Raw genomic sequence first — 23,066 nt, forward strand, 5'->3', positions numbered from 1 at the left:
GTGTAGATGCCAGCCTCATTTTGCCAATGAGGAAACTAAGGCACGGAGAAGTTGCTAGTGATAGAATTAGGACCTGAGCCCGCATCTTCTGAGTCCTAGTTCAGTGCTCTTTCCATGGAAACTGTCCCTAAAATATTCCAGTCATGTCTCCCAGCTGCCCCATCAGACGCATTCTTTTTTTTCCCCCCTCCCCTTACCTGTGCAGTTGAAATCAACTCAGCCTGGCCTGAACCTCACACACACACAAATGTTCCCACCGGCTGGGTGGGGTCACGCACACTCCTGCCCAGGGGCAGGGGGATGACTGAGATGACCTCTCAAGGCCACCCCCCACCCCACTGCCCACTCAGCAGCTGCCAGCCCCTTCCCCTAAACCGGTGGGAAGTGAGTCAGACCCAGACGTCAGGAGTAGGAGGGAGATGGGAGAAGTGAGTGGAGAGCAGCAGGGGCTTTCACCCAGACTGAGCAGGTTGTGTTATCAGCCCATCTCCACCCGCTGTTTCCCCGGGCTGGAAACAGTGAGCAGAGCTACCTGGGGCCGTGCTGGGGTGGGTGACTCAGCCTGGGCCCTGCGCCTGCCATGCCCCAGCAGCTCTGCCCCGGGAGGAGATGGAAAGAGTCACCTGGGTCCCTCCTGCTGCCCTCTGAGGGAGGGCTGCCCAGTGAAAATGGCCACGGGAGCCAGATCCCCTGGGTTCTTATGGGTCTTGGTGACCGAGGGTCAGACACAATTACTTGAATCTTGCGTGGGCCCTCCCGCACAGCCACACTCACCCGCAGGACTGTGACCCGCTTGCTCGCATGTGATCAGTACACCCATGGCAGAGCCTGCCCTCTGTGGGGCCCACTTCAGGCCACAGAGTGACTGATGTCAGCGAAGCTTGGGTTTGGTCCCTAGACTTCAAGCTTCCTAAGCACAGCCCTCCTCGCGGCCCCCTCGGTCCCCACCTCCTAGGAGTGGTGGGCACCTGTCTCCAGGGCCTGCTCCTGTCAGTGCCTTGGCATTGTGGCTGCAAACCTTTCTTAGCCACAAACCTTGTTTTTAAATGAAATGGTGTGCAGCATCGCAGGGCACTGTGCGAAACAGATCAAAGCCAGGCTGTGCCGATTGGTGCCGGGGTGGGGCACCCAGAGCCACACCCGCTCAGCTACCCACCTCCCTGTGAACCAGGAGAAATAGTAAAACCCCACACAATACTGTGCCTGGCATTTTTCTAAGTCCTTCATGGACTTTAAGTCATGTCACCCTCATAATAGCCCTATGAGGTAGGCACTGTTACTACACCCATTTTACAGATGAGGAGATTGAGGCAATGAGGAATTAGCCAGCTTGTTTAGGGTCACACAGCAATAAGGGTAGAGCCAGGTTTCACACGCAACACTACGCTACACTGCCGCACACAAGGCTCTTCAGAGCGCGCTTGAAACCACTGCTTCATCCCCAAAGGGTTATGTTAAAGTGAGAATTTGGGGGCTGGCGCAGCCTTCCCACCCCTGAGACCCAGTAAAGCTGGGACCTTCCTGAAGACAATGTGAGGACTAAGGCTTTGCCCTGGATTCCTTTTCCTAGCAGCAGTAGAGGTGGCTTGCAGGGCACCCGCGTTCTCCAGTTCCTGCTTCAGAGACCAGGGACAGCCCAGAAGAGGGGTCAGGGATTGTGGAGTGAGATGTCCTCGCAGAGACTGGGTGCCTCAAGGTGTACATGGCGTGCGTGCATGCACATACACGAGTGCATGTATGCGCACGCATCTCCTCTCCCGCCCCTGTTGGGGGGCACAGCACTGGACGGACAGCGGGTCTGGGTCTCAGGGGGCCCAGTAGCTCTCTCCGGCTCAGCAAGAGCCTGGCAGACCTCCGTGCTTCCTGTACAGCTGCGTCTCTCAGGTCTGCAAACCACACACCATCTTGCCTCCTGTCTGTGCTGCTAAAACAAGGCTGAAACCAACAAGAGGATGGTGGCATGCAGCCAGACTCATGGAGAACAGGCCACGCCCAGGCTCCATGCCACCACCTCTTCTTTTTATGGTACCATCAGACTGGCCCTGTTTCTTCCCCACGACCCTTGGAGTCCAGGTCGCTGGGACAGGCAGAGTCAGGAAGAGGGAGGCTCAGAGTTTTGAAAGATGGATAGTTAGTTTCTATTTACAGAAGGAGAGTTCCCGAAATTCATCCATGCAAATTCCCCCCACACCCGCCCCACCCAGGATCTCCCCAGCCAAGTTCTGGGTGCAGCCAAATTTAGAAGGTTCCAGCCTGTGAGCAGCTGTGCTCTGGGGTGGACACTTTAGTTTGCATAGTGGGTTTTGGGTGTCTGGGCTTGAAAAGTCTGATGACACAGCAGGGCTGCGGGAACCCCAAGAGCAGTGATGTGGACAGACCGCCGCCCCCAGGCCTCTCGCCCCCAGCGCCACACGCCTGGGAGTCCTCCACTAGTCAGGCCGCCAGATGCCCCTTCACTTCCAGCTAATTCCCTGGGAAGCCCTGACGAAAAACCAGGGCCAGTTCCAGAGGCGATGACCAGAAGCCAGACAGACATGCTTCCGACACGGGGCCTCGGGGCCCTCCCCCGGCGCTGGCGCCACATGGGAAACCTGTGTGGAGCGCCCCTGCCCCTTCCACATCCCCTCCCCTCCGCGCTCTGCGGGCCAGATCCTGCCGGCCCTGGCTCTGCGTGCTTGGAAGAGGCTGCCTCTCCTGTCAGGGCCAGCTTACCCAGCATAGAGCAGAGAGCCACAGGGCTGGGATGTTGGGAACCAGGAGAGCCCCGTCCTCTTTCCAGCCCTCTCAGTTGCTGTGAGGCCTTGGGCAAGTCACTTCTTCTCTTTGGGCCTCTGTTCCCCCATCTGTGAAAAGAGGGGACCCCGGGCTTCCCTACAGTTCCTTGAGCACCCGCACCCTGTGGCTGCAACTCCACGAGGCCCTCCCCTCCCGACACAGCCCTGTCCACACCTGCACAGACCCTCCCGGTGCTCCTGGGGAGGAGCAGGGGGTGCTGATCTCCACCCACAAACGTGGCTCTCCATAAACATCTTTTAAACTGTATTATTATGCTCATTAGGCACAACACGCGTATTCATTGAAGAGAAGTTAGAAAGTACCGATAAGCAGCAAAAGAATTATGCATAATTGCACAATTCCGAAATAGCTGCCATCTTGGGTGGGGTCCCCAGCGGCAAACCCTGAGACAAGGATGGGGTGAAGGTGATGTGTAAGAAGTGTCCCTAGGAAAAGCTGGAAAGGGGGTGGGACCAGGAAGGAAAAGCAGCCAGCAAAGTGGCGTGTGGGGAAAGGTGGCTCCACCCACGGGGAGTTCTAGAGAGTTCCCTTCCTGCCCCAAACAGGGCCAAGGAAGCTGGAGCCCTTGTACTCCACGCCCATCAGTCCTTGGCTAAGGGCTGTACCTGGGGTGCAAATTTCCAGGCATTTCTGCTCTCTGGGTGTTTGGTTTCCAGCGGCCCAGGTGGTGGGTGGGGTTAGTCCCCCTCAAAGAGCCACCGGTGCTGGCCACGGGCCACGAGACGGTGCACGTGAATAATAAAGGAGTCTGAGCACTGGCATCCTCTGCTACGACCACCATTAAATTTTTATGTCTGGTCCCCAAGATATATTTTGATATTTGAATGGGGTCACTTTGAATTTTTTTCAAGCACTTTTGTGTGCCCTGGCTCATTTTGCCTCCATAACAACCTCAGGAGTTGGCGTGGAACATGAACTATTATATTGATATTACCATTTCATAACTGAGGCACCTGATGGTCAAAAAGAGTCACTAATTAGGCACAGGTCCCCGCAGTGTTAGTCACAGAGCCTAGAGTAAGATAAGGTTCATTCCTAAAGAAATAATGTTTGAGCACCTGCCACGTGCCAGGTGCTGTGCAAAATGGGAGGACACGGTGACCAGCAAGACAGCCCAGACCCCTCCAGAGGGAGCTCCCAGCTGGCCGAGGAGAGCTGTGACCACACAAATAGGCCACGCTGGGCCAAACCCTGGGCTCCCCAGCCTGCACCCCGCGCTGACCTCGCCCCTGGCCCGCTCCCGCAGGTGATCGTGTACGTGGAGGACGTCAACGATGAGGCCCCCGTGTTCACACAGCAGCAGTACAGCCGCCTGGGGCTTCGGGAGACCGCGGGCGTCGGCACGTCGGTCATTGTCGTCCGAGCCACCGACCGAGACACTGGTGAGACCAGCTGAGGGGAAGCCATGGGGTTCCATTGCTCAAAGTGACCCTCCCCAGCTCACCCAGGCCACTCCTGCAGCGACCATCGTCCTCGGATGCCTCAGGCTCCCTCATTCGGCCGCTCCCAGGCCAGGGAAGGGCTCCTGACATAGTCTTGATCACTCCCCACCACACCCAGGCCCAAGAGGACTGGAGTCAGGGGGAATTGTCCCCACCTCTGGGTGGACAGAGGAGCGGTCACAAGCTTGACAAGTCCAGATTTGTCATCCCAGGACTGGCAGCTCCCTGCTGGCCTTGGGCGAGGCACTGGGCAGGGCTGGGAGGGTACAAGCTGCCTGCCGCCTGCTCCTCCAGCCAGCCACGGCTCTGTGGCACACAGAGCCAGCTCAGGGCCCGGCACACAGACCCCTGAGGGGCACTGCCCTCCTGTTCTGCAGGGTGGTGTGCCCTGGAGGCGGCCCGAACCTCGCTGAGGTCACGAGCCCCGGGGGTGGCCACAGCCAGCAGTGCAAAACAAAGGAGAAACACACCTGGTCTCGTGAACCTCTCTGTGGGGCCTGGGCTGTCTGGCCTGCACCCCAGGCAGGGACACAGCCAGAGAGGAGCTCTTTCTGGGGGTCTGCCACCCCCCCAGAGAGGCACCCTGAGCTCCTGCTCTCCCTTCATGTCAGAAACCCTGCCAGCTCCCAAGCCCTCCTCTCAGCATCCCCCACCCACCTGCAGCACGGACAGGGCGGGGGAGAAACATGTCTGAAAACTCTCAGGTGAATTGTTCTCGCTAAAGGACATGTTAACAGGGTAGGTCACATATGTTGCTACGGCCCGGTGGTTCATGGCCTTCCCTGGGTCTGGAATCCCTTTTAGAAACCAGTGAAAGCCATGGGTCCTCTCCCCAGGAAAATGCACACCCATTCGAGAGTTTTGCAAGTAATTTTGAGAAAATCTTGGATTCCTCCAGTGGTTTCCTGCCCTCCCCTCGATGAATTCAGCTTAAGGAATCTCAGCTCTAGCTCCCGATTGAATGGTGTGTTCCAAGGCACAGGAATGTGGAGTGTAGGGAGTGGGGAACACAGGGGAGGTGTCCCTGGCACTGAAATCCTTCCATCAGAGGAACCAAATGAAGGCTTGGCCCCTCTGAGCCTGCTGCCTCATCTAACAAACACTTTCGAGGTCAAAGCCTCCACTGCAAGAGGTCCTTAATCCCCCATCCTGTTTGTCCAGATGTCGAAGGGAGGGGCTTGAGCTTGAATGTTGAGGCTCCCAGAGCAGAACCGACCCTCTCTGGCATCTCTCTGGTGCCAGGGCCAGGCCCCAGAGGAGGGGTCACCGGCGTGTGCTGGACCTTGCCGTCTACACTGACCCTGACCCATCTCTTTCACACCTGTCGGGACCATCGGGCCTGCGGAGGTTGGGGCAGCGCGTGCTGAGTGGACCGGCCCTGGCCCGCAGCCACAGCGCAGCCCCCTTACCGCCCCAGGACCGCACAGCCTCTGTGTCCTCCTGCAGGGGATGGTGGCCTGGTGAACTACCGCATCCTGTCGGGCGCAGAGGGGAAGTTCGAGATTGACGAGAGCACGGGGCTTGTCATCACCGTGGACTACCTGGACTACGAGACCAAGACCAGCTACCTGATGAACGTGTCTGCCACCGACCAGGCGCCCCCCTTCAACCGGGGCTTCTGCAGCGTCTACGTCACCCTGCTCAACGAGCTGGACGAGGCCGTGCAGTTCTCCAACGCCTCCTACGAGGCCGCCATCCTGGAGAACCTGGCCTTGGGCACCGAGGTCGTGCGGGTCCAGGCCTACTCCATCGACAACCTCAACCAGATCACCTACCGCTTCGACACCTACACCAGTGCCCAGGCCAGAGCCCTCTTCAAGATAGATGCGGTCACGGTGAGGGGGCTGCGGGCAGGTAGCACCATTCCTCTAAATCCCGCCAACGCTCACCGAGCTCCTTCTATATGCTCGGCGCTCTCCTGTTTGTCCTAAAGTGTCCTTGGGATAAACATCCCTGTGACACATGCCTTTTACTATGTAGCTACCTGGTATTCTTCTTGTTGCTAGGCAGTGAAACTTTGTAACAGGAAAAGCCAATTGTTTTCCTTCTATCTTCACATACATCATAGAATATTTGGCCTCTGGTCACCAGAATGTGTGTGGGGTTTTCCCTCGTACCAACGACGGATTCTCTGACTCTCTGGACACCTGCTGGCTATGCTATAATTCGATTCAATTCTGGACGTTTCTGCCCGGAGTTAACATCAGATCCCACCAGTTAAGAGCTCTGTCCCTCCCATACGCCAGCCGGTTCTCCAGCGGACACCATAGTGTCCAAGCCCACGGGTTAAGGGCTCAGCCCCACAAAACTGCCCCCACTTCAGATGCCAACCGCAAGCCCCGGGTTGTGACCTGTGCTTCTGACCAATCGGCTTATAAACCAGGGCTCCCATGACCCCCTCCTCGGTTCAATTAATTTGCTAGCGCAGCTCACAGAACTTAGGAAAACACTTTACTTATTATTGCCAATTAATTACAAGGGATATTTGAAAGGATACACACAGGCAGATGAAGAGATACATAGAGCAAGGTATGGGGGAAGGCGCGCGGAGCTTCCGTACCCTCTCCAGCCACACCACCCCTCAGGTCCTGACACGCACTCAGCAGTCTGGAGGCTCCCTGAACCCCGCAGTTCAGGGCTTTTGCGGAGGCTTCAGCGCACAGGCGTGATCAGTTATCGACTCAATCCCCAGCCCCTCCCTCTCCTGGAGGATGGGGGTGGGGGTGGGGCTGAAAGGTCCAACCGTCTAACCCTGGCTTGGTCTTTCTGGTGACCAGCGCCCATCCAGGAGCCCACCAAGAGTTGCCTCCTTAGACCAAAAGATTCCTGCCACCCAGGAGAGACCAAGGGATTAGGAGCTCTGTGTCAGGAACCAGGTCAAAGATCAAATATTAGAACAAAAGATCTTTTAGCACCCATATTACTCAAGAAATTACAAGAGTCTTAGGAGCTCTGTGCCAGGAACTAGGGACAGAGACCAAATATATATTTCTTATTATATTACAATGTCACAGAAAGCTGTACAAGTCATCATATTTCCCCTTTGACCTTGGCTGTTAGGAAGCTCAGGTACACGTTCTGTGCTTCGTTGCAATAAGCTATTCGTAGCGAGGCGCCTAGTGCAGCTGTCTCGCCTCTGCGGCCGGGCTCTTACTCCTCCTCCTGTGCTCCAGCGTGTCCTCGATCAGAATCCCTTCTTTGAAAAGAGGCGAGGTATGAGTCACCAGTGTGCCAGGCCTCGTCTTGGAGGATATCGGGATCACAAACGAGCACAAAGATGAACGAGACCCTTCCCAGCCCTCAGAGAGTTCTCAGGCTAGGCGTGGAGATGGGCGTAATCAAGGATGCGCGTGGCAGCGCCACAGGGAAGGTGTGACAAGACGACAGTGGAGGTAGCATGGAGCGCCTCTGGGGCCCGAGGAAGCCAGCAGTCCTCCCTGGCTGCAGAAGCAGAACACTTCACAGAAGAGGTGGCTTCCAGTGGGACGTGAGAGAGAAGTAGGGTTTCAACCAACAGCTTCGTGGGGAAGTTATGCCAGGCAGAGGGAGTGACGTGGAGGTGGGAACGTCGCAGGAAGGTCAGGATCAACGAGGGTTGATGTTGTCACTCACCCACCTGGCCTCCTCCTGCAGGGTGCGATCACAGTCAAGGGCCTGGTGGACCGGGAGAAGGGAGACTTCTACACTTTGACAGTGGTGGCAGACGACGGCGGCCCCAAGGTGGACTCCACCGTGGTAAGTGGGTCCCCAGGTGTGAGCCCCACAGGTGCAGCCCATCACCACCCAAGACACTTCCAAACCCACATCTTCACCAGCCACCCAACCTGCAGGCCAGCAGTGGGCAAGGGTCTTGATAGCTGGCCCAGGCACTGTGCCAGCCCTACTATACCCCCCGGCAGCCTGGGCTAGGATGGGACCTCAGACAGGCGGGAGTGGGGTCTGGAGGAGCACAGACTGCTAACCATCTGCATCTTGCCTTCTCTCTCGTTGCCCTGCTCCTGCCGACCCTGCCTACAGAAGGTGAGTAGCCTGTGGACTGGCCCCTGCCCCCCATGCCCTTAGCTATGGCCAGTGCTAGTTCAGCCCTGCGTGGCCCCGGGCCTTCCCGCCTAGCCCAGAGACAGGCAGTGGGTGGGCTTGCAACAAGTCCCCTCCCCAGCCCATCCACTCTCTCGCCTGGAGCCCAGGCCCCTCTCGGGCACATCCCCTGTCTCTGCCCTCCCTGTCCTGCCCAGCCCCCATGGGGTCCTGGGGTGGGGGTGCACTAACAACAGCGTCGCTGGAACATACAATGGAAGACCACTGAGGCCTCGTCCCAGCTCTGCTCCTCACTGGCTGTGTGTCACAGGCAAGCTGTTTAACCTCTCTGTGCTTCCCTTCCTCGGATCTAAAATGAGGGTCACGCCAGCATCCCTGCCCTCTTCAGAGGATGTGATGAAAGTAGCGGGAGATGGCGTGTAGGAAGCCCTTAGTAAACTAGTCCTGGAGGCAGGTATGATGGCGTAGGCCTGTGAAGTGGGGTGCACAGTGCCAGGGCCTCCAGAGTGCTTCGGAAACGCTGCTGTGGGCATGGGGCGAGTTGCTGCCCACAGGACAGCCTCCAGGTAGAGGCAGGGAAGGCTGCATGCTAGGGGCACTTGATGAAGGGTGGCCTGCAGGGGCCCAAGATGTCAGACAAGCTTCCTGGGCCATGTGCCAGCCTGAAGCGGGAGGCAGGCAGGGGGGCTCAAGCTGGGCTGGAAATGGGAGTGGGCCCAGGGATGGCCACCTGAGAGGGGTCCAGGGGTGCAGCTTCCTGCAATGACCACAGAGCACTCTGCAATCCACTCGGCCTGGGCAGCCACCAGTCGGGTCAGCTGCCATCTGGAACCCAGATGGGGCGTCTGGCTCATCACCCACTCGGCCCTGGGCACAGTCACGTTGTCACTCCCCACTGAGTCCCTTTCACATTAGCCTAAGGAGGAGACGCCAACCAGTGTCCAGGCTAAGAGCCGAACACAGCTGCCCGGGGGCCTCAGCCCTCGGCTCCCTGGAGGTGCCTGGTTCCTGCAGCCCTGGTTGTGGCTCGGCCATGGCTGAAGGGCCCTCCATCCGTGGGGTGGAGGGGGCCTGTGATCAGCATGCCCCCCCCCAGCTCCCCCCAGGAGATCCCAGAGAGTGGTGCTGAGCAAGCCCTGGGCAGTGGGTGGTGGGCAGTGCCGTGACCTGCAGCTCCCAGTGAGGCTCCTGCTTCCCGGCCAGAGGGGCTGAGACTCAGGGAGGCGAAGTGGGCCTTAGTGAGCCTCAGCACCTTCGTCCATAACGGGGGCCCAACCGGCCCTCGCCCCTGGGCTGTCGAGAGGAGTCTGGGAGGAAGGCGGCAGGGATGGCCGGGATGCCCCCTCCGTGGGCCAAGCAGCCACTTCCGCTGCCTGCCTGGCAAGGGCTTCAGAGCACACACTCCTGCTTGGGCCCCTGTGTTTCCAGTTGCTTCACTGTCTTCCAGGAAACAGGGCCACCCCCCTTTGTTCTGCCCTGGCTTCCTTTCAGAGGCTCCTAGAGGCCGCTGCCCCAGATACACCACCCTGGTAGCCCCAAACACTGTGTGAGGTGCTAGGGTGGAGGCCAGGGGAGGGGCCCTTTAAGGTAGCACCGCTTCCTCTGCGAGGCTGGAACGCAAACCACAGCTCACCTCCACCTGACTCCTCCCTGTCCCGGCAGCCCCTGAGGCCCAGAAGGGGTGGGCAGGCAGACAGGAAGGGCAGGATGGGCGGAGGATGGCTCTGCTATCAGAGATCTTGGGTAGCACCCTCAGGCCTTCAGGGAGGAGGGCGGAGAGTGGACCACAAGGCCCCAGTTAGGGACACAGACTCCTATCCAATTCCGTAGACCTGGGCCCCTGTCCCCCTCCTGGCCCACCAAGGCCCAGCAGCCCTCACCCTTGCCCTGAAGTCAGCATCATGATCAGAGTAGTGGTCGTAAGGGGAACACCTACTGTGTGCCAGGCACTGGGCCCAGGCTACAGCGGGAAACCAAAACCAGACCCAGCACCTGCCTTCCCAAGCATGAGGTATAGTGAGAGAAAGACACTGAACGAACGATCACACCAGTGAGTGGATTCCCCAAGAGAGAGCCTATAATAAGACACCCTCCTTGACTTCCCTGAGGATGTGACTCTAGCTGAATCTGCAGAATGCACAGGAGTTATTGCGGCCAAGCAGGAAGGGCATTTCTGGCAGTGGAAACAGCGTGTGCAAAGGTCCTGTGGTATAAGGAAACACAGCGAGCCAAAACAAGGCCTTGACCAGAGTGAAGGGGTTTGGAGGGATCAGATCACAGGGGCCTTGTCTGTTTTCGCCCTGAAAACAGTGCAATGGGCATTGTCGTTCCCATTTCACAGGGAGCAGACTGGGGCTTGGGGACTTCAGGGAGATCCCTAACCAGAATTCCTGACAGATAGGCAGAGGCCTGGTGAGGGAAATCATGAATGTGTGCCAGGCAGGAAGGGGGCACAGGGACAGAAACGCACACCCCTTAACTTTCTGTCTGCTCACTTGCTCCTCCCAGCAGCCCAGTGTGGTAGGTGTTCTCATTCCGATTTCCAGCCAAGGAAATAGCAAATCAGAGAGCTTGAATAACTTTTGCCAAAATCACACAGCTGGTAAGGGGTGGAGTTGGTCCTACTGGGAAGCCAGGCTCGCTCCCGTAAGGTTCCGACTGCTGCCTAAAGACGGGAGCGTGGCTGGAACTGAGAGACGGCAGCTGCCAGGAGAGAGGATGAAGTGGCGTTTTCTCCGCAGTGTGGACAGGCAGGCGAGCCTGAGAGCCCCAAACCCTGGCCCGGGGCAGCGCAGTGGGAGGAGGCTTGCCCGGGGATTCCTAGAACCTGAGCCTCCTCCAGCCCCACTCATACTCTGTCAGGGAACGCGAGGGTGCCTGGGGTTCCAGCCTCTGTGGCCTGCGGCTGTCCGAGGGCTGGCGGCGTCAGCCACATGGGCCTTCTTTCCGGGCTCACTGACCCGCGCGAGCTGTGGCCATGAAACACTTTGCTCTGGTGTGCAGCGTGCATCTGCCTGGTTTTTAGCGGGCAGTTGGACTTCACCTGCCGTCCCCATCTGCCCCTCTCCCCGAAGGGACCACCGAGCCACCTCGTGGCCTGGCCTGTCCCTGGGCCCATTCCTTCTCTCTGACCCAGAAGTTGCCAACAAGGAGGCCTTCAGGCAGTATCTGGCCACCAGATGTGTTTTAGTCGGCCCACACATCATTTTCTTCTTTATTACTTGTCAGCCAATTTCACTTAAAAATCTAGATTCCTTGTTTCTTTTGAAAAACAGGAAGCTATGCCAATACAGGCCAGCATTCCCAGCCTCCGTCCCCTCTAGCCAGGGCCGGGCTTGCCAGTTCCCTCCATCCCCACGACCTCTGGGGGTCTCCTCACCTGTCCCCTCCCCTTTCCCCCCTGCCCCCAGCACTGATTTGTGTGCGGCGCCCCCACCCCTGGGCCCCCTTTGTAAATCAAGATCGGCCTAGGTGGGCTCTGAGAGCTCGCTGATATTCCGGAACTGACCGGGGATCTGGTCCCAGCGGGACCCCCCACAGGACATAGGTGTTTGGGGCCAGGGAGGGGAAGGAGGTGGCGGGTCTCTGACCACATTCACCCCCAGGTCTACGTCACTGTGCTGGACGAGAATGACAACAGCCCCCAGTTTGACTTCACCTCCGACTCAGCGGTCAGTGTTCCTGAGGACTGCCCTGCGGGCCAGCGAGTGGCTACGGTCAGGGCCCGGGACCCTGATGCTGGCAGCAACGGGCAGGTAGGCACCCAGCGAAACAGCCAGTGGGGCCCCCACAGCTCCTCAGGTAGAGAGGCCATCTAAGCCGTCCCTGTCACCAGGCACCAAGGGGAGGCTCATGCAGGCTCTGCCCCTGAGCAGAACACCTGCACCCGGCCCAGTCTGTGGTCAGGGAGGAGGCACGCAGCTGCCCCGGAACTGTGCAGGCTGGTGGCCCTGCCTGGGGCAAGTGGACGTGGACAGCCAGCCCCCGAAGTGAGGCTACATTTTCCAGGTGACTCCGTCCCCATAGCACAAACCACACAGCACCTCGCTCCTTGCGTGCCAGCTCTGCGGCCAGCCTCCCCACAGCCCCAGGCCCCTGAGAGAGACAAGCACTCCCCATCGCTCCAGGCCGGGACACCCCAGAGTGCAGGAGAAGCACCTCAGTGTTCACACTGCAGTTATCTGTTCTGTGCATCAGGCGACGTGTCTGAGGAGGTGTTAGAGATGGCTTGCACACCTCTGGGGCCGAGACCTGCTGGCTCTGGGGTCACGAGAATGTGGACTCAAATCTCTTCAGCATTTGCAAACTGTGTGACCCTGGCTGGTTGCCCCAGGCCAGTGTGCTGACATCCCCCAGGCCCAGGAGCCTGCCACAAGCATGGCGCCACTTCACTAGGCAGGCCACACCCATTTTGAGGGACATAAATCACGTCTGCATAAAACACTGTGTTCCTAAACACCCTTGCTGAACAGCGGGCTTGGGTGGGCAGGGGCAGGTCCCCTTGGCCTGATGTGGCCACCATGCCTCCCCACCTCCTCACCACTCCCCCTTTCTCCTCCCTGACAGGTGGTCTTTTCCCTGGCCTCTGGCAACATCGCTGGGGCCTTTGAGATTGTCACCACCAACAACTCCATTGGTGAAGTGTTTGTGGCCAGGCCCCTGGACAGAGAAGAGCTGGACCACTATATCCTCAAGGTGGGGACTCAGTTTGAGAGGTGGCTGCTGGCTCAGCCCCTGGACTGGCCACTACTGACCATCGAGGAGGGAGCTCACCTTTCAGCACACCCTGGTGGTCAGCTTCCTGCTGTCACCAAGTCACATGGGGCTGGCTGCACCCCTCAGGGCTGAGAGCACAGTGCGGCTGCCCCGGAGAGGGCGACCAAGGAGGGGAGTGGTCTCTGCATTCCTGGGAGGAAGCAGCCGAGGTGCCTGTCCCTGCCGTAAGAGCCAGGAGGGAAGGTCCGGTGGAGCTGGGAGAACCCCATCCCTTCCACAAACACAACGTGACCTTGGGCGAGATACTTACTCTGTCTGGGCCTCAGTTTCCCCATCTGTGCAATGTACAAAAAAAAAAAAAAACACCCCACCTGACCTGCCTCTGCTGAGGTGAGAAACAAGTGCAGGTGTGAGGAGCCACAAAGGCCACCGTTACTGCAGAATCGCTGTGGCTGGCAGGTCTGCGGAAGACTCTCTGGGGACCTCGGGGCTGCACTCCTGCAAGGGCCTGAGCTCCTGCGGCACTTACTGCTGCCCCGCGGCCATCTGGGCAGCATCGGGGCTCCCAGGGACAGGCTCGGCCCATGGTCAGGACTCCAGCGCATTGCTGAGAAGATTCTTTGAGGCTCTTTCCCTATTGGCCAGAGCCCAGATCTGAGTGCATGGAACAGGGGCCTTTGAAGCTAAAGGCAGGAGCCCTGAGTCGGTTTGCAGGTCCGGGGTCAGATTCAGGGACGGGCACAGCCCAGAACACAGTCAGGGGTGGGTCAGGAGGTAAAGACTTGGGCACACTGGAGTCAGGTTCCAATTGAGGGTCCCAAGTCAGACGAGGATTGGGCCAGGACTGGTCACAGCATGGGGCAGAAGATAAAAGCTCTGGGGAGAGCCCAGGGCTGGCCAGGCCACCCACGGGCAGGGATGGGTCAGCGAGTCTCTCTGACCTCCCAAGTCCTCCCCACCGAGGGGACAGCCCTTTCAGACTCCATGTGACCACAGTCATTCTCCCCCGCACAGGTTGTGGCTTCCGACCGTGGCACCCCTCCACGGACGAAGGACCACATCCTGCAGGTGACCGTCCTGGACATCAATGACAACCCTCCGGTGATCGAGAGCCCCTTTGGATACAATGTCAGCGTCAACGAGGTGAGCGCAGCTCTGGCGTCCACTGAGGCTGGGAGCTGTGGCTCATTCCTAGTTACACACGTGACCCTAGCCTGGGCCTGGGCCTCGGTGCCTTTCTGTGGTGGGGGAGAAGCGAGAAGAGAAAAGAAAGTTGCCTTTCCCCTAACAGAGAACTGAAGTTTACCTTGGGAGAACTGCTTTTTCATAAAAAGAAATCTTATTTTTTATATTATAAAAAAATGTATCTATTATTCAGTCCTAAGACGGAGCCAGTCCAGGAGAATTTTCGCCCGGGCATTGCTGGGTGTCATGCCAGGTTGGACGTTCGTGAGTCAGGATGGCATGAGATAGGTCCGTCTCTGGGGCCACACGCCCCCGGCTCGGCCCACAGGCGGGCTGTGTGGACTTGCGCACGCTCCTTCCCCGCACCCCAGTCTTCCCACCTGTAAGTGGGGGGGACAGCAGTACCTGCCTCCTAGGTTGTAGGCAGGAGCCCACAGCTCTGTCCAGGGGAAGCCGCTGGGCTGCCAGGAACAGGTGCTAGACTTTGCCCCAAACGCCTCGACTCCAGAATGACCACGTGCCTGCTCTCCTCCCAGAACGTGGGCGGAGGCACTGCTGTGGTCCAGGTGAGGGCCACCGACCGCGACATTGGGATCAACAGCGTCCTGTCCTACTACATCACCGAGGGCAACGAGGACGTGACCTTCCGCATGGACCGCATCAGCGGTGAGATCGCCACGCGGCCCGCCCCGCCCGACCGTGAGCGCCAGAGCTTCTACCACCTGGTGGTCACCGTGGAGGACGAGGGCGCCCCCACCCTGTCGGTGAGTGACGGGGGTGGCGCAGGGAGGGGAGGGCGGGCCGGGCAGCTCTGCCTCTGTGCCAGGGAAGCGAGATGGGCCAGGTGGAACTCCCCGCGGCAGGGGGATCCTTGCCCGCCGAGTCGGGCCTTTAGCCCACGAGCGCCCGCGTACCTGTGGAGGGCCTGTGGCGTGCAAAGCTGGGTGCTCCTTCGCCCGGGGCCGCAGCTACTCTGAGTCTCTACTTAGTCCTCTGGGTCCTCACAGAGCCGCGCTATGGGATGGCGCGGGTTGAGCGTCTACACTGGGGCCCAGCCCAGGGAGGTGTGAATCCAGCCCCTACTCCACCTGCCGAGCTGTGCACCGTCGGGCCGCACTCGCGCGTGTGGCGGTGCCTTATGCGAAAGGCGCCCCTCTGGCCCTCTTCCCCGTGTCGTGTGGGGTGACATGCCGTCACAACACGTCAGGGTGGGAAGAGACTGACATCCGTGGTTCGGGCCGATGCTCGAATGAACAAGGCTACTGCCCAAGGCAGTTCTCAAGGTTTGCAAGGCTGGAGAAGCGGGTGGGGACCTGGGGGCCCCAGGGGCTGGGTGACTGTCGGCGGTGACGAGCTGCAGTGGGCATAGTTTGTAATTGAGACCGGGGAATTTGGAGTCAGGAGCACTGTGAGCTGGCTGCATGATCACGAGCAAGTCAGAACCTCTGAGCATATTAGTTTTGTCATCTGCAGAAGAGAGATAGTATCTATCTCATAGGTGGTGTTTGGGGAATCAGATGAGCTCATGTCTGGAAGCACTTGGTAAACCATGAGGAGGAGGAGGATGGTATCAGCTATCCATTGCCGCAATAATGCTGCATCTCAAACTGAGCAATACACTGAGGTGTAAAACAACGACTTATTTAGCTCCAGTTCTGCAGGCTGGCAATTCAGACCTGGCTTAGCCGGGCGGTTCTTCAGTGGGAATCCCTCGTTCGTGTGTGGTCAGCTGCGTGTCAGCTGGGCGGCTGTGCTTCTCAGGGTCTGCTGGCTATCAGCTGGGGTGACAGGGGCAGCTCCTCCTCCATAAGGCGAAGCCCATGCTTGTGGACGCGGAGCTAGCAGGGTCCCCCGGGGGGCAGAAGCATGCAAGGCCTCTGGAGTCCCTGGCTTGGAACTGGCACAAAGTCACTTCTGCCACACTCTGTTAACCACAGCAAGCCACAAGGCCAGCCCAGATTCAAGATATGGGGAAATAAATGCCGCCTTTTGAAGGAGTGACCTGCAAAGTCACATTGCAAAGAGTGGGTAAAGGATTTGGGACATTTCTGCATCTGTCTCCCTGAGGGATCCTGATTGTAAATGAGGCGTCAGCTCTGTCCCTTTCCCCCACAGCAGGTGACTCTGGTAGACCCCTCCCCTCTGCCAACAGCACTGTGGGAGGTGGAGTCACACCAGGTCTGGGCTGGGCTCTTTCTGGGGATGTTGGTAGAAATTGGGCCAATAATCCCAGGAAAGCTCTCACCATGTTCTGAGGAGCCCAGAAAATGAGGATGCCCCCAGGCATCCTCAGCCCCAGGGATGTCCAGTGTCACCACTAATCACTTCAGTCATTCACACCCAGTGGGCTAAATGAGGCACATTGATAGGACACAGGTAACTAATGGGGCGGGGTGGGAGTGAGGCAGGTCAGGGTATCATTTCTTGCGATAACATGGAAGGACCCAGTGTTGACATAACCCCTCCGCAACTGTACCTAGCTTCAGAGTGGATCGACTTGTGATCATCCCTCCAATAGCATCGGTGATGTATTTGGCTACAAGTAACAGAAACTCAACTGTAGAGCCATAAATAAATCTGAATGCATTTTCTCATGTAACAAAAACTCTGGAGAAAATTGCAAATGTTGACTTCATGCTCAGTGATGTCAGAGCTAATGGTCTTGGCCTTTCCCTCATGGTTGCAAGATAGCTGCTGTAGCTCCGGGCATCACGTCAGCATCCAAGGCAGGAAGGTGACAAAAAGACAAAGAGATGGGGCAGCTACTTCTGCCCCTATATCAGGAAAGCAGAAGATTTCTTAGAACCACCCTCCAGGATTCTGTTTATGTCTCCTTGGCCAGAAGTGTGTCATATGGGTACTCCAGGTACAAGGGAGATTAGAAAAAAATGAGGGACAGGATTTTCACAATTGGCTTATTAATTGGAGACCAGATACATTGCTGCCCCCACACAAAAGCAGGACTCTGTTAGTGAGGACAGGGCAGAGAACAGATTTGGGGTGAGGCAAAATGTGACAGTATTTGCCACACTGCCCTCCCCGATCCTGACATAGACCCATCAGCATGCCGCTCCCACCCCCACAGTCCTACAGCTTCCCAGGGCGGCAGTTGGTGGAACACATACATTCTAGGACCCTGAGGTTTGGAGGCAAAATCGGGCTTCCTTTTGGTTCCCAGAAAAAAAGGGGAACTGAAGAAATGGGAAATCACCCCAGCCACATTTAAACACCCAGAATAGGTGGCCCACTATCCAACAGTCCCCAGAAAACTTAGGATTGGTCCCCATGGCCAGAAGGAGTTTCCATCTGTCAGCCAGAGACCCATCCCAGCCCCGCGGGGACCATACGCACCGCCTCCCCACAGGCCGGTCCCTGCCATTCTGGCACCAACAGCAACAGGTTCCAACTTGAAAAAGATTTATAGGAAAAAAATTTTCAGTTGAAAAGAATCCAGCCCTTCTTCGATTTTTCCCCCTTTTTCTTCAAGCTAGTTTTTGCAGGGGACACCTCAGTGAAGAGCTGCAGTGACCATAGGAGCACAGTTTGAGAAACTAGCACTCGACCACATTCGTTCATTCATTCATTCACTGATTCACTCATTCATTCATTCAGCCATTGTTCCCTGAGTGCCCACTGTGTGCCAGACACTGGAGGCGGATGGCGACAATGAGGTCCGTGGCCTGAAGAGATGCAGCCGAGTAAGGAAGGCGATGAGGACATCCATGTGCAGGGGCCGCAGTGCAGATGGGGCCCTTGGAAGAGCTTGGGGACGGCCTCCTGGAGGAGCTGCCACCTGGGCTGAGTCCGGCCAGTCAGTCACAGTCAGCACAGCCAAGCGACAGACATATTCTGGGGGTCAGCTTGAACAAAGCCCTAAGAGCAGGCGGGTTCTGGGAGGCACAGGTGGTGCAGGCCCAGGCAGCATTCGGAGCAGAGCAGGCAGGGCTCTCTGTCCACACGTCCTCCCTGTGACGGTCTATTTGGGGTTCGCCCCAAAGGCTGGTATCGCTGCCTCTTTTTTTTTTTTGAGACAGGGTTTTGCTTTGTCACCCGGGCTAGAGTGCAGTGGTGCCAGAGTAGGTCACTGCAACCTCAAACTCCTGGGCTCAAGCGATCCTCCTGCCTCAGCCTCCCAAGTAGCTGGGACTACAGGCATATGCCACCACTCCCGGCTAACTTTTTTTATTTTTTGTAGACATGGGGTCTTTCTATGTTGCCCAGGCTGGTCTCAAACTCTTAGGCTCAAGTAATCCTCCTGCCTCAGCCTCCCGGAGTGCTGGGATTACAGGTGTGAGCCACCATCCCACCTGGCCCTTTTTTTTTTTTTTTGAGACAGGGTCTTGCTCTGTTGCTAGCTGGAGTGCAGTGGCGTGGTCACAGCTCACTGCAGCCCCACTGCCTTCTTAAGAGCCCCCTCCATTCCCTCCTGGCCTGGCTAAGCCAGGGAGGGGACGGGGCAGAAGCTGGCAAGCTGGAGCCCTGCAGTCAATGCCTGCTGTGATTGGCATTTGCCTCCAAAGAGCACCAGACCCTCACCTCTCAGCAGTGAACCCCTCTCAGGGCCACGAGTGTCCCCAAGGACAGAGCGCAGGGCCATGCCAGAGGTGACCAGAGCAGGGCCCTTCTCCGTCAGTGGGCAGATTTCACTGAATGGGTGTGTGAGGCAGGAGGATTATCCCAGCCTCTCCTGGAGCAACCAGCGCCCTGAGCAGCATCAGGCCAGCCATCCTGAGATTCCAGGAAGGGGGGCCACAGTCTACCAGGGGTCACAGGGCAAGTACCACCCTGCACAGATCTGTCCAGAGAAACCTGGCAGGCGCACACCCTCCCTTTTATTCCCACCTGCAATTACCTGTCTGGTTTCAAGCCAGCCCTCACTGGCACAGGATCAGCCTTCCCAGAGGACAAGGGCATGCGAGATCCATTCATTCATTCATCCAACAACTACGTGCCGGGCCTGAACTAGAGGCTAGGAAGCCAGAGATGTGTCAGGCACAGGTCTGCCCTCCGGTAGCCTCCAGTCTGGTGGAGGAAGGACGTGTAGCAGAGTTGACACGCTGGGATGTAGCAGGGTGCTAAGAGCTCAGAGCTAGGAGCCAGGGTAGGTTTTCTGGAGGAGGCATCATTTGCGTCCCTGTCTTAAAAGATGAGGTTCTCTAAGCAGGGGGCCTGGGTTTCAGTTGCCAAGAGCCTGCCGAAAGCCAAGGGAAATCCTGTATCTGAGCCCCGCCATCTCTGCTTACCTCCCTGAGACCCTCCTCCCCCCAGTTTCCTGAGAGCTGGACTTTGCTGCAAACAGCCTGGGCCGCCTCCACCCAGCCTCAGCCTGCATCACCCGGGCTCTGAACAGCTGTGCTACGAGGGGCATCCGGGCCAGCCCCGGGCCCGCCACACAATGGTGTGCCACCCGGCCAGGGGAAGTCATTGTGCAGCCTCGGGCCTCTGGCTAGTTCCAGGCCACGGGCAGGGAGGCCAGACTTGGAGGAGGGGTCTAAATGGTTGTCAGGGAGGCCCCAGCGAAGGAAGGGCTGGGCCCAGGGAGGAAGGACGGAAGGCAACTGGGAGGTCAGGAGCCGAGCCCAGGATCAGAGGCACTTTGGCAGGGGGCCGGGGAGGGAGGAAGGGCCTAACCGCAGCCTCCCTGGCACATGAGTAACAGCCATCAGGTAATGCAGCCCCAGATAACAGGGCCAGGCTTCTCAAGCCGCGGAGACCTGCCAAAGTCACCTGTCCAGGCAGAAGGACAGAAAATCTTCCAGTACCCCTTTCTGTACACGAGTCCCCAGCAGTAGCCCCGTGATAGTCTTGGCAGCCCACCTTGTGTCTTGAGGGCAGCGGGCTCTTCTGTTTATTAAACTTGGGCCCTGCTGCCGTTGTGAACCCTGCTTCCCCTGGCTTACGGTCAGGAAACCCCAGCCTGGCCCTTTCCCTGTGCTTTCCACCCAGGAGGACCAGCGCGAATCAATCCAGACCCTTCCCTCGGCCTGGCTTCTTGAGGGGCATTCTGCAGCTGCCCAAATGCTGCACATACAACTGGCTAAGTTCCTCCAGGAGACCCTGGGGCTCAGTGGTTGGCTGAGGGTTTCTGTCTTCCCCATGCCCTGATGCAAGCACGAGGGGTGCATGGGCCACGGTGTGTCTCAGGAGTCCTGTGGATTCCCAGTTGCCAGGCAGAAAAGGGGGTGGCAGGAGCTGACGTGGAAATCACCTACGCGACAGCAGCAGGATCTTCTGGACCCATGAGAAGTCCAGGCAGGGCAGGCAGAGCACAGATAGGAGCATTTCTGGTGTGGAGTGAGGTGGGGCCATGGACTTGTGGGCAGAGGTTCATCTCCCGGGGCCTGGAATGCACTTAGGCAAGTCCAGGGTGAAGGCTAAGCCAGCCCTGGCCTATGGTGCCATTCAGTTCAGTGACGAGGAAGGAGCACAGACCTGGGAAGCAGGAGACCCAGGCTCTCGTCCCAGTTCCACCATTCACTTGTTTTGACAAGACACAAACCTTTCAGAACCTTAATTTCCCTATGCATTGAATGGGAACAATAAAACCTTCCAGGATTTTTGGCAGTTGGGGAGCGGGGGGAAACCTCAAACAAGTAGTAGCACAGGTGAAAATGGTTTGGAAGACACGGAATATGACAACAGAAAAGGCAAAGATACGACACATACTGCCACTTCCCTCTCCTGTGCCCAAGGCAGACATTGTTAGCCGATCTCAGCACTTTCTCAGTAAGCTACGTTCATACTTCAGAATCCCTCTCGATGTATTAAATATATTCCAGGAAGTCACCCAATAGATCAGAATTGCAAAAGAAAATGAAAGATCTGCCCCCTGGCCTGCACAAGCTCAGGGCATCGTGCCTGTTGCGGAGGTCCCGCCAGGCCCAGGCAGAGCTGCTAGGGACTAGAACTGCCGGGAAGTCAGAGGCGGCCGGCCCGTCGTGAGCGGCTCGGAGAACAGAACTCTGCCTCTCGCTTCAGCCCAGCATGCAGTAGCCGTGTGTCAGTTACCAGCTCTGCAACAAGGTGCAAAGGCCAGACTGTTACTGGACCCTGCCCTTCCGGAACTCACAGAACAGTAAGGGAGACATGGCGCCCGTGGGGTAAGAGGAGCAGCAGTGCAAATCGCGGAATGCCCAGCACACGCGCCAGGCGGCCAGTGCTCTCTCTGGGCTGGGCCAGATGCTCAGCCGGGCTGTGAGTGTCTGTTTGTCAAGAGGCCTTTGTACCCACCATCCTGGTCGGAGTCCCACTTCCTCTTTTGCCCGCTGCAGCTCCCTGAGTGAATGTTCCCCCAGCCCCCAGCACAGCTGGGCCAGCCCTGGAGTGCTCCAGCTGCCACCGGGAAGGTCTCTTCCATGAGGCAGGACTACAGTGCCCAAGTTGGTGGGGATGGGTGGGTGGCAGGACCTCTGCAAGCCCCAGCCCCACCGCATCCTCCCGAGTCCCCCCACCACGGAGCACCGGTGACGAAGGCCATGCATCAGCTCCTCTGCCCAGGCCCTGAGCTGCTGCGCGTAGGGAAGCTCTGGCCAGGCGGGAGTCTTTGAGAAGCAGGTTCCACAGCTCGTGCACGCCCACCCAGCGCCCCTGTCACCACAGCCTCCCCGGGCAGGGCCAGCCTGACCACCAGCAGTCACCAGTGGCCTCCATGGCATGTTTTTAGGGAGTGTCAAGCAGCCCCCACTGCGTCAGCAAACTTCTCCTGATGGTGCCTCAGAGTCCATTGCCTCAGCCCCTCCCTTGGAGGGAAGAAAGGCAGGAAGTCGCTATGAAATGTGCATGTCGGGAGATAGTTAAGGCAGCCTCTAATTCCTGACTGATCTCCTAACAATGAACTAGTTCCTAAAAACACAGATTGCCCCCACCCCAGGGCCTCGGACACGACCAGAAACCTGGAGCCTCCTACCCCAGCCCCACCCTGCTCCCAAGCAAACCTCCTCCAGGCCCCAGCACTCCTCCTGCCCCCCTGGGGCCACCACGTCCCCACTCTCAACTCTGTCCCATGCGCCCCAGCCCATCGCCACCAGGGCTGGCATCTGAGGCACCACCATCCCCGGGCCACACGCAGGGCTGCTCCAGCACCCTGCCCTCCCCAGCATGCCGCATGTGGGGCTCACGGGCATGGATGCAGATGGAACCGGGAACGCAGAGTAAATTTCGCTGAAAACAGGAAGCCACAAAGCTGAGCCGCGTTCACTGTGAGGGTCCAAAGAAGAGAGCCGAGGCCGTGCAGGAGGAAGCTGGGGAGGAAGTGTGGCGGCTGTTCTGCTGCGGGCCGCCTCCCTCTCTCCATGCTGCAGCCGCGCCTGGGGTCTGGCAGCTAAATTCTTAGAAGTTGTCTCTGCCTCGAGGTCAGAAGCTGAGGGCTGGGGCCAGGCCAGCGTCCCCAGGGGCCAGGGCACACACTCTTCCTGAGCTTGTCCTTTGACCCTAGGGGCAGCCCGGCCCTGCCCTGGAGCAGGTGTCACTTCCCAATTCCCGCCCTGTGGGTCCCCGTGAATTGTCAGAACAGCACCCCCTTTCTACAGCGGCTGGCACCGAGTGTCCTTGGAGGCAGATGGAGTAGAAGAGGGGACCCCAGGGACAAAGCAGGAGTGAGGGTTTTAGTGTTCTGGCCACTCAGGTGTGGGTCTCATCTCGAAGCCGGTGCTCACCGTCTGCTCAAGGCCCCCAGGTCCGCGGCGCAGCCCAGGCACAGCGGGACCCCTGCCTTTGGCTAGCAAGGCAGCTTGGAAGCAGAGCCACGTGTCCAGGTGGGGCTCCCTGGCCCCAGCCGCAGGTCCAGGCCTCACTGCTGCCAGACAGCCCAGAGCTGCTCCCCTTTTCCACCCCTACCCCCGGCAATGGGGCAGGCTTCTCCCTGCCCTCTGGGCCCTGTGTACTAGCCCC

At 58.3% G+C, this 23,066-nt stretch overlaps 1 protein-coding gene across 1 annotated transcript in view; it reads left to right on the forward strand.

Annotated features, from left to right (window-relative positions):
• Positions 1–23,066, forward strand: part of CDH23 (cadherin-related 23) — a 235,780-nt gene that overhangs the window by 150,442 nt on the left and 62,272 nt on the right. The window contains exons 25-32 of the mRNA XM_012663249.1: positions 4,043–4,178; positions 5,685–6,073; positions 7,872–7,973; positions 8,256–8,258; positions 11,882–12,031; positions 12,843–12,971; positions 14,007–14,135; positions 14,714–14,941. Of these exons, the coding sequence (XP_012518703.1) occupies positions 4,043–4,178; positions 5,685–6,073; positions 7,872–7,973; positions 8,256–8,258; positions 11,882–12,031; positions 12,843–12,971; positions 14,007–14,135; positions 14,714–14,941 (1,266 nt within the window). The remainder of the gene's footprint in view (positions 1–4,042; positions 4,179–5,684; positions 6,074–7,871; positions 7,974–8,255; positions 8,259–11,881; positions 12,032–12,842; positions 12,972–14,006; positions 14,136–14,713; positions 14,942–23,066) is intronic.

The sequence above is a fragment of the Propithecus coquereli genome, unplaced genomic scaffold (genome assembly GCF_000956105.1).
Source record: "Propithecus coquereli isolate 6110/MARCELLA unplaced genomic scaffold, Pcoq_1.0 Scaffold80, whole genome shotgun sequence".
Taxonomy (NCBI): domain Eukaryota; kingdom Metazoa; phylum Chordata; class Mammalia; order Primates; family Indriidae; genus Propithecus; species Propithecus coquereli.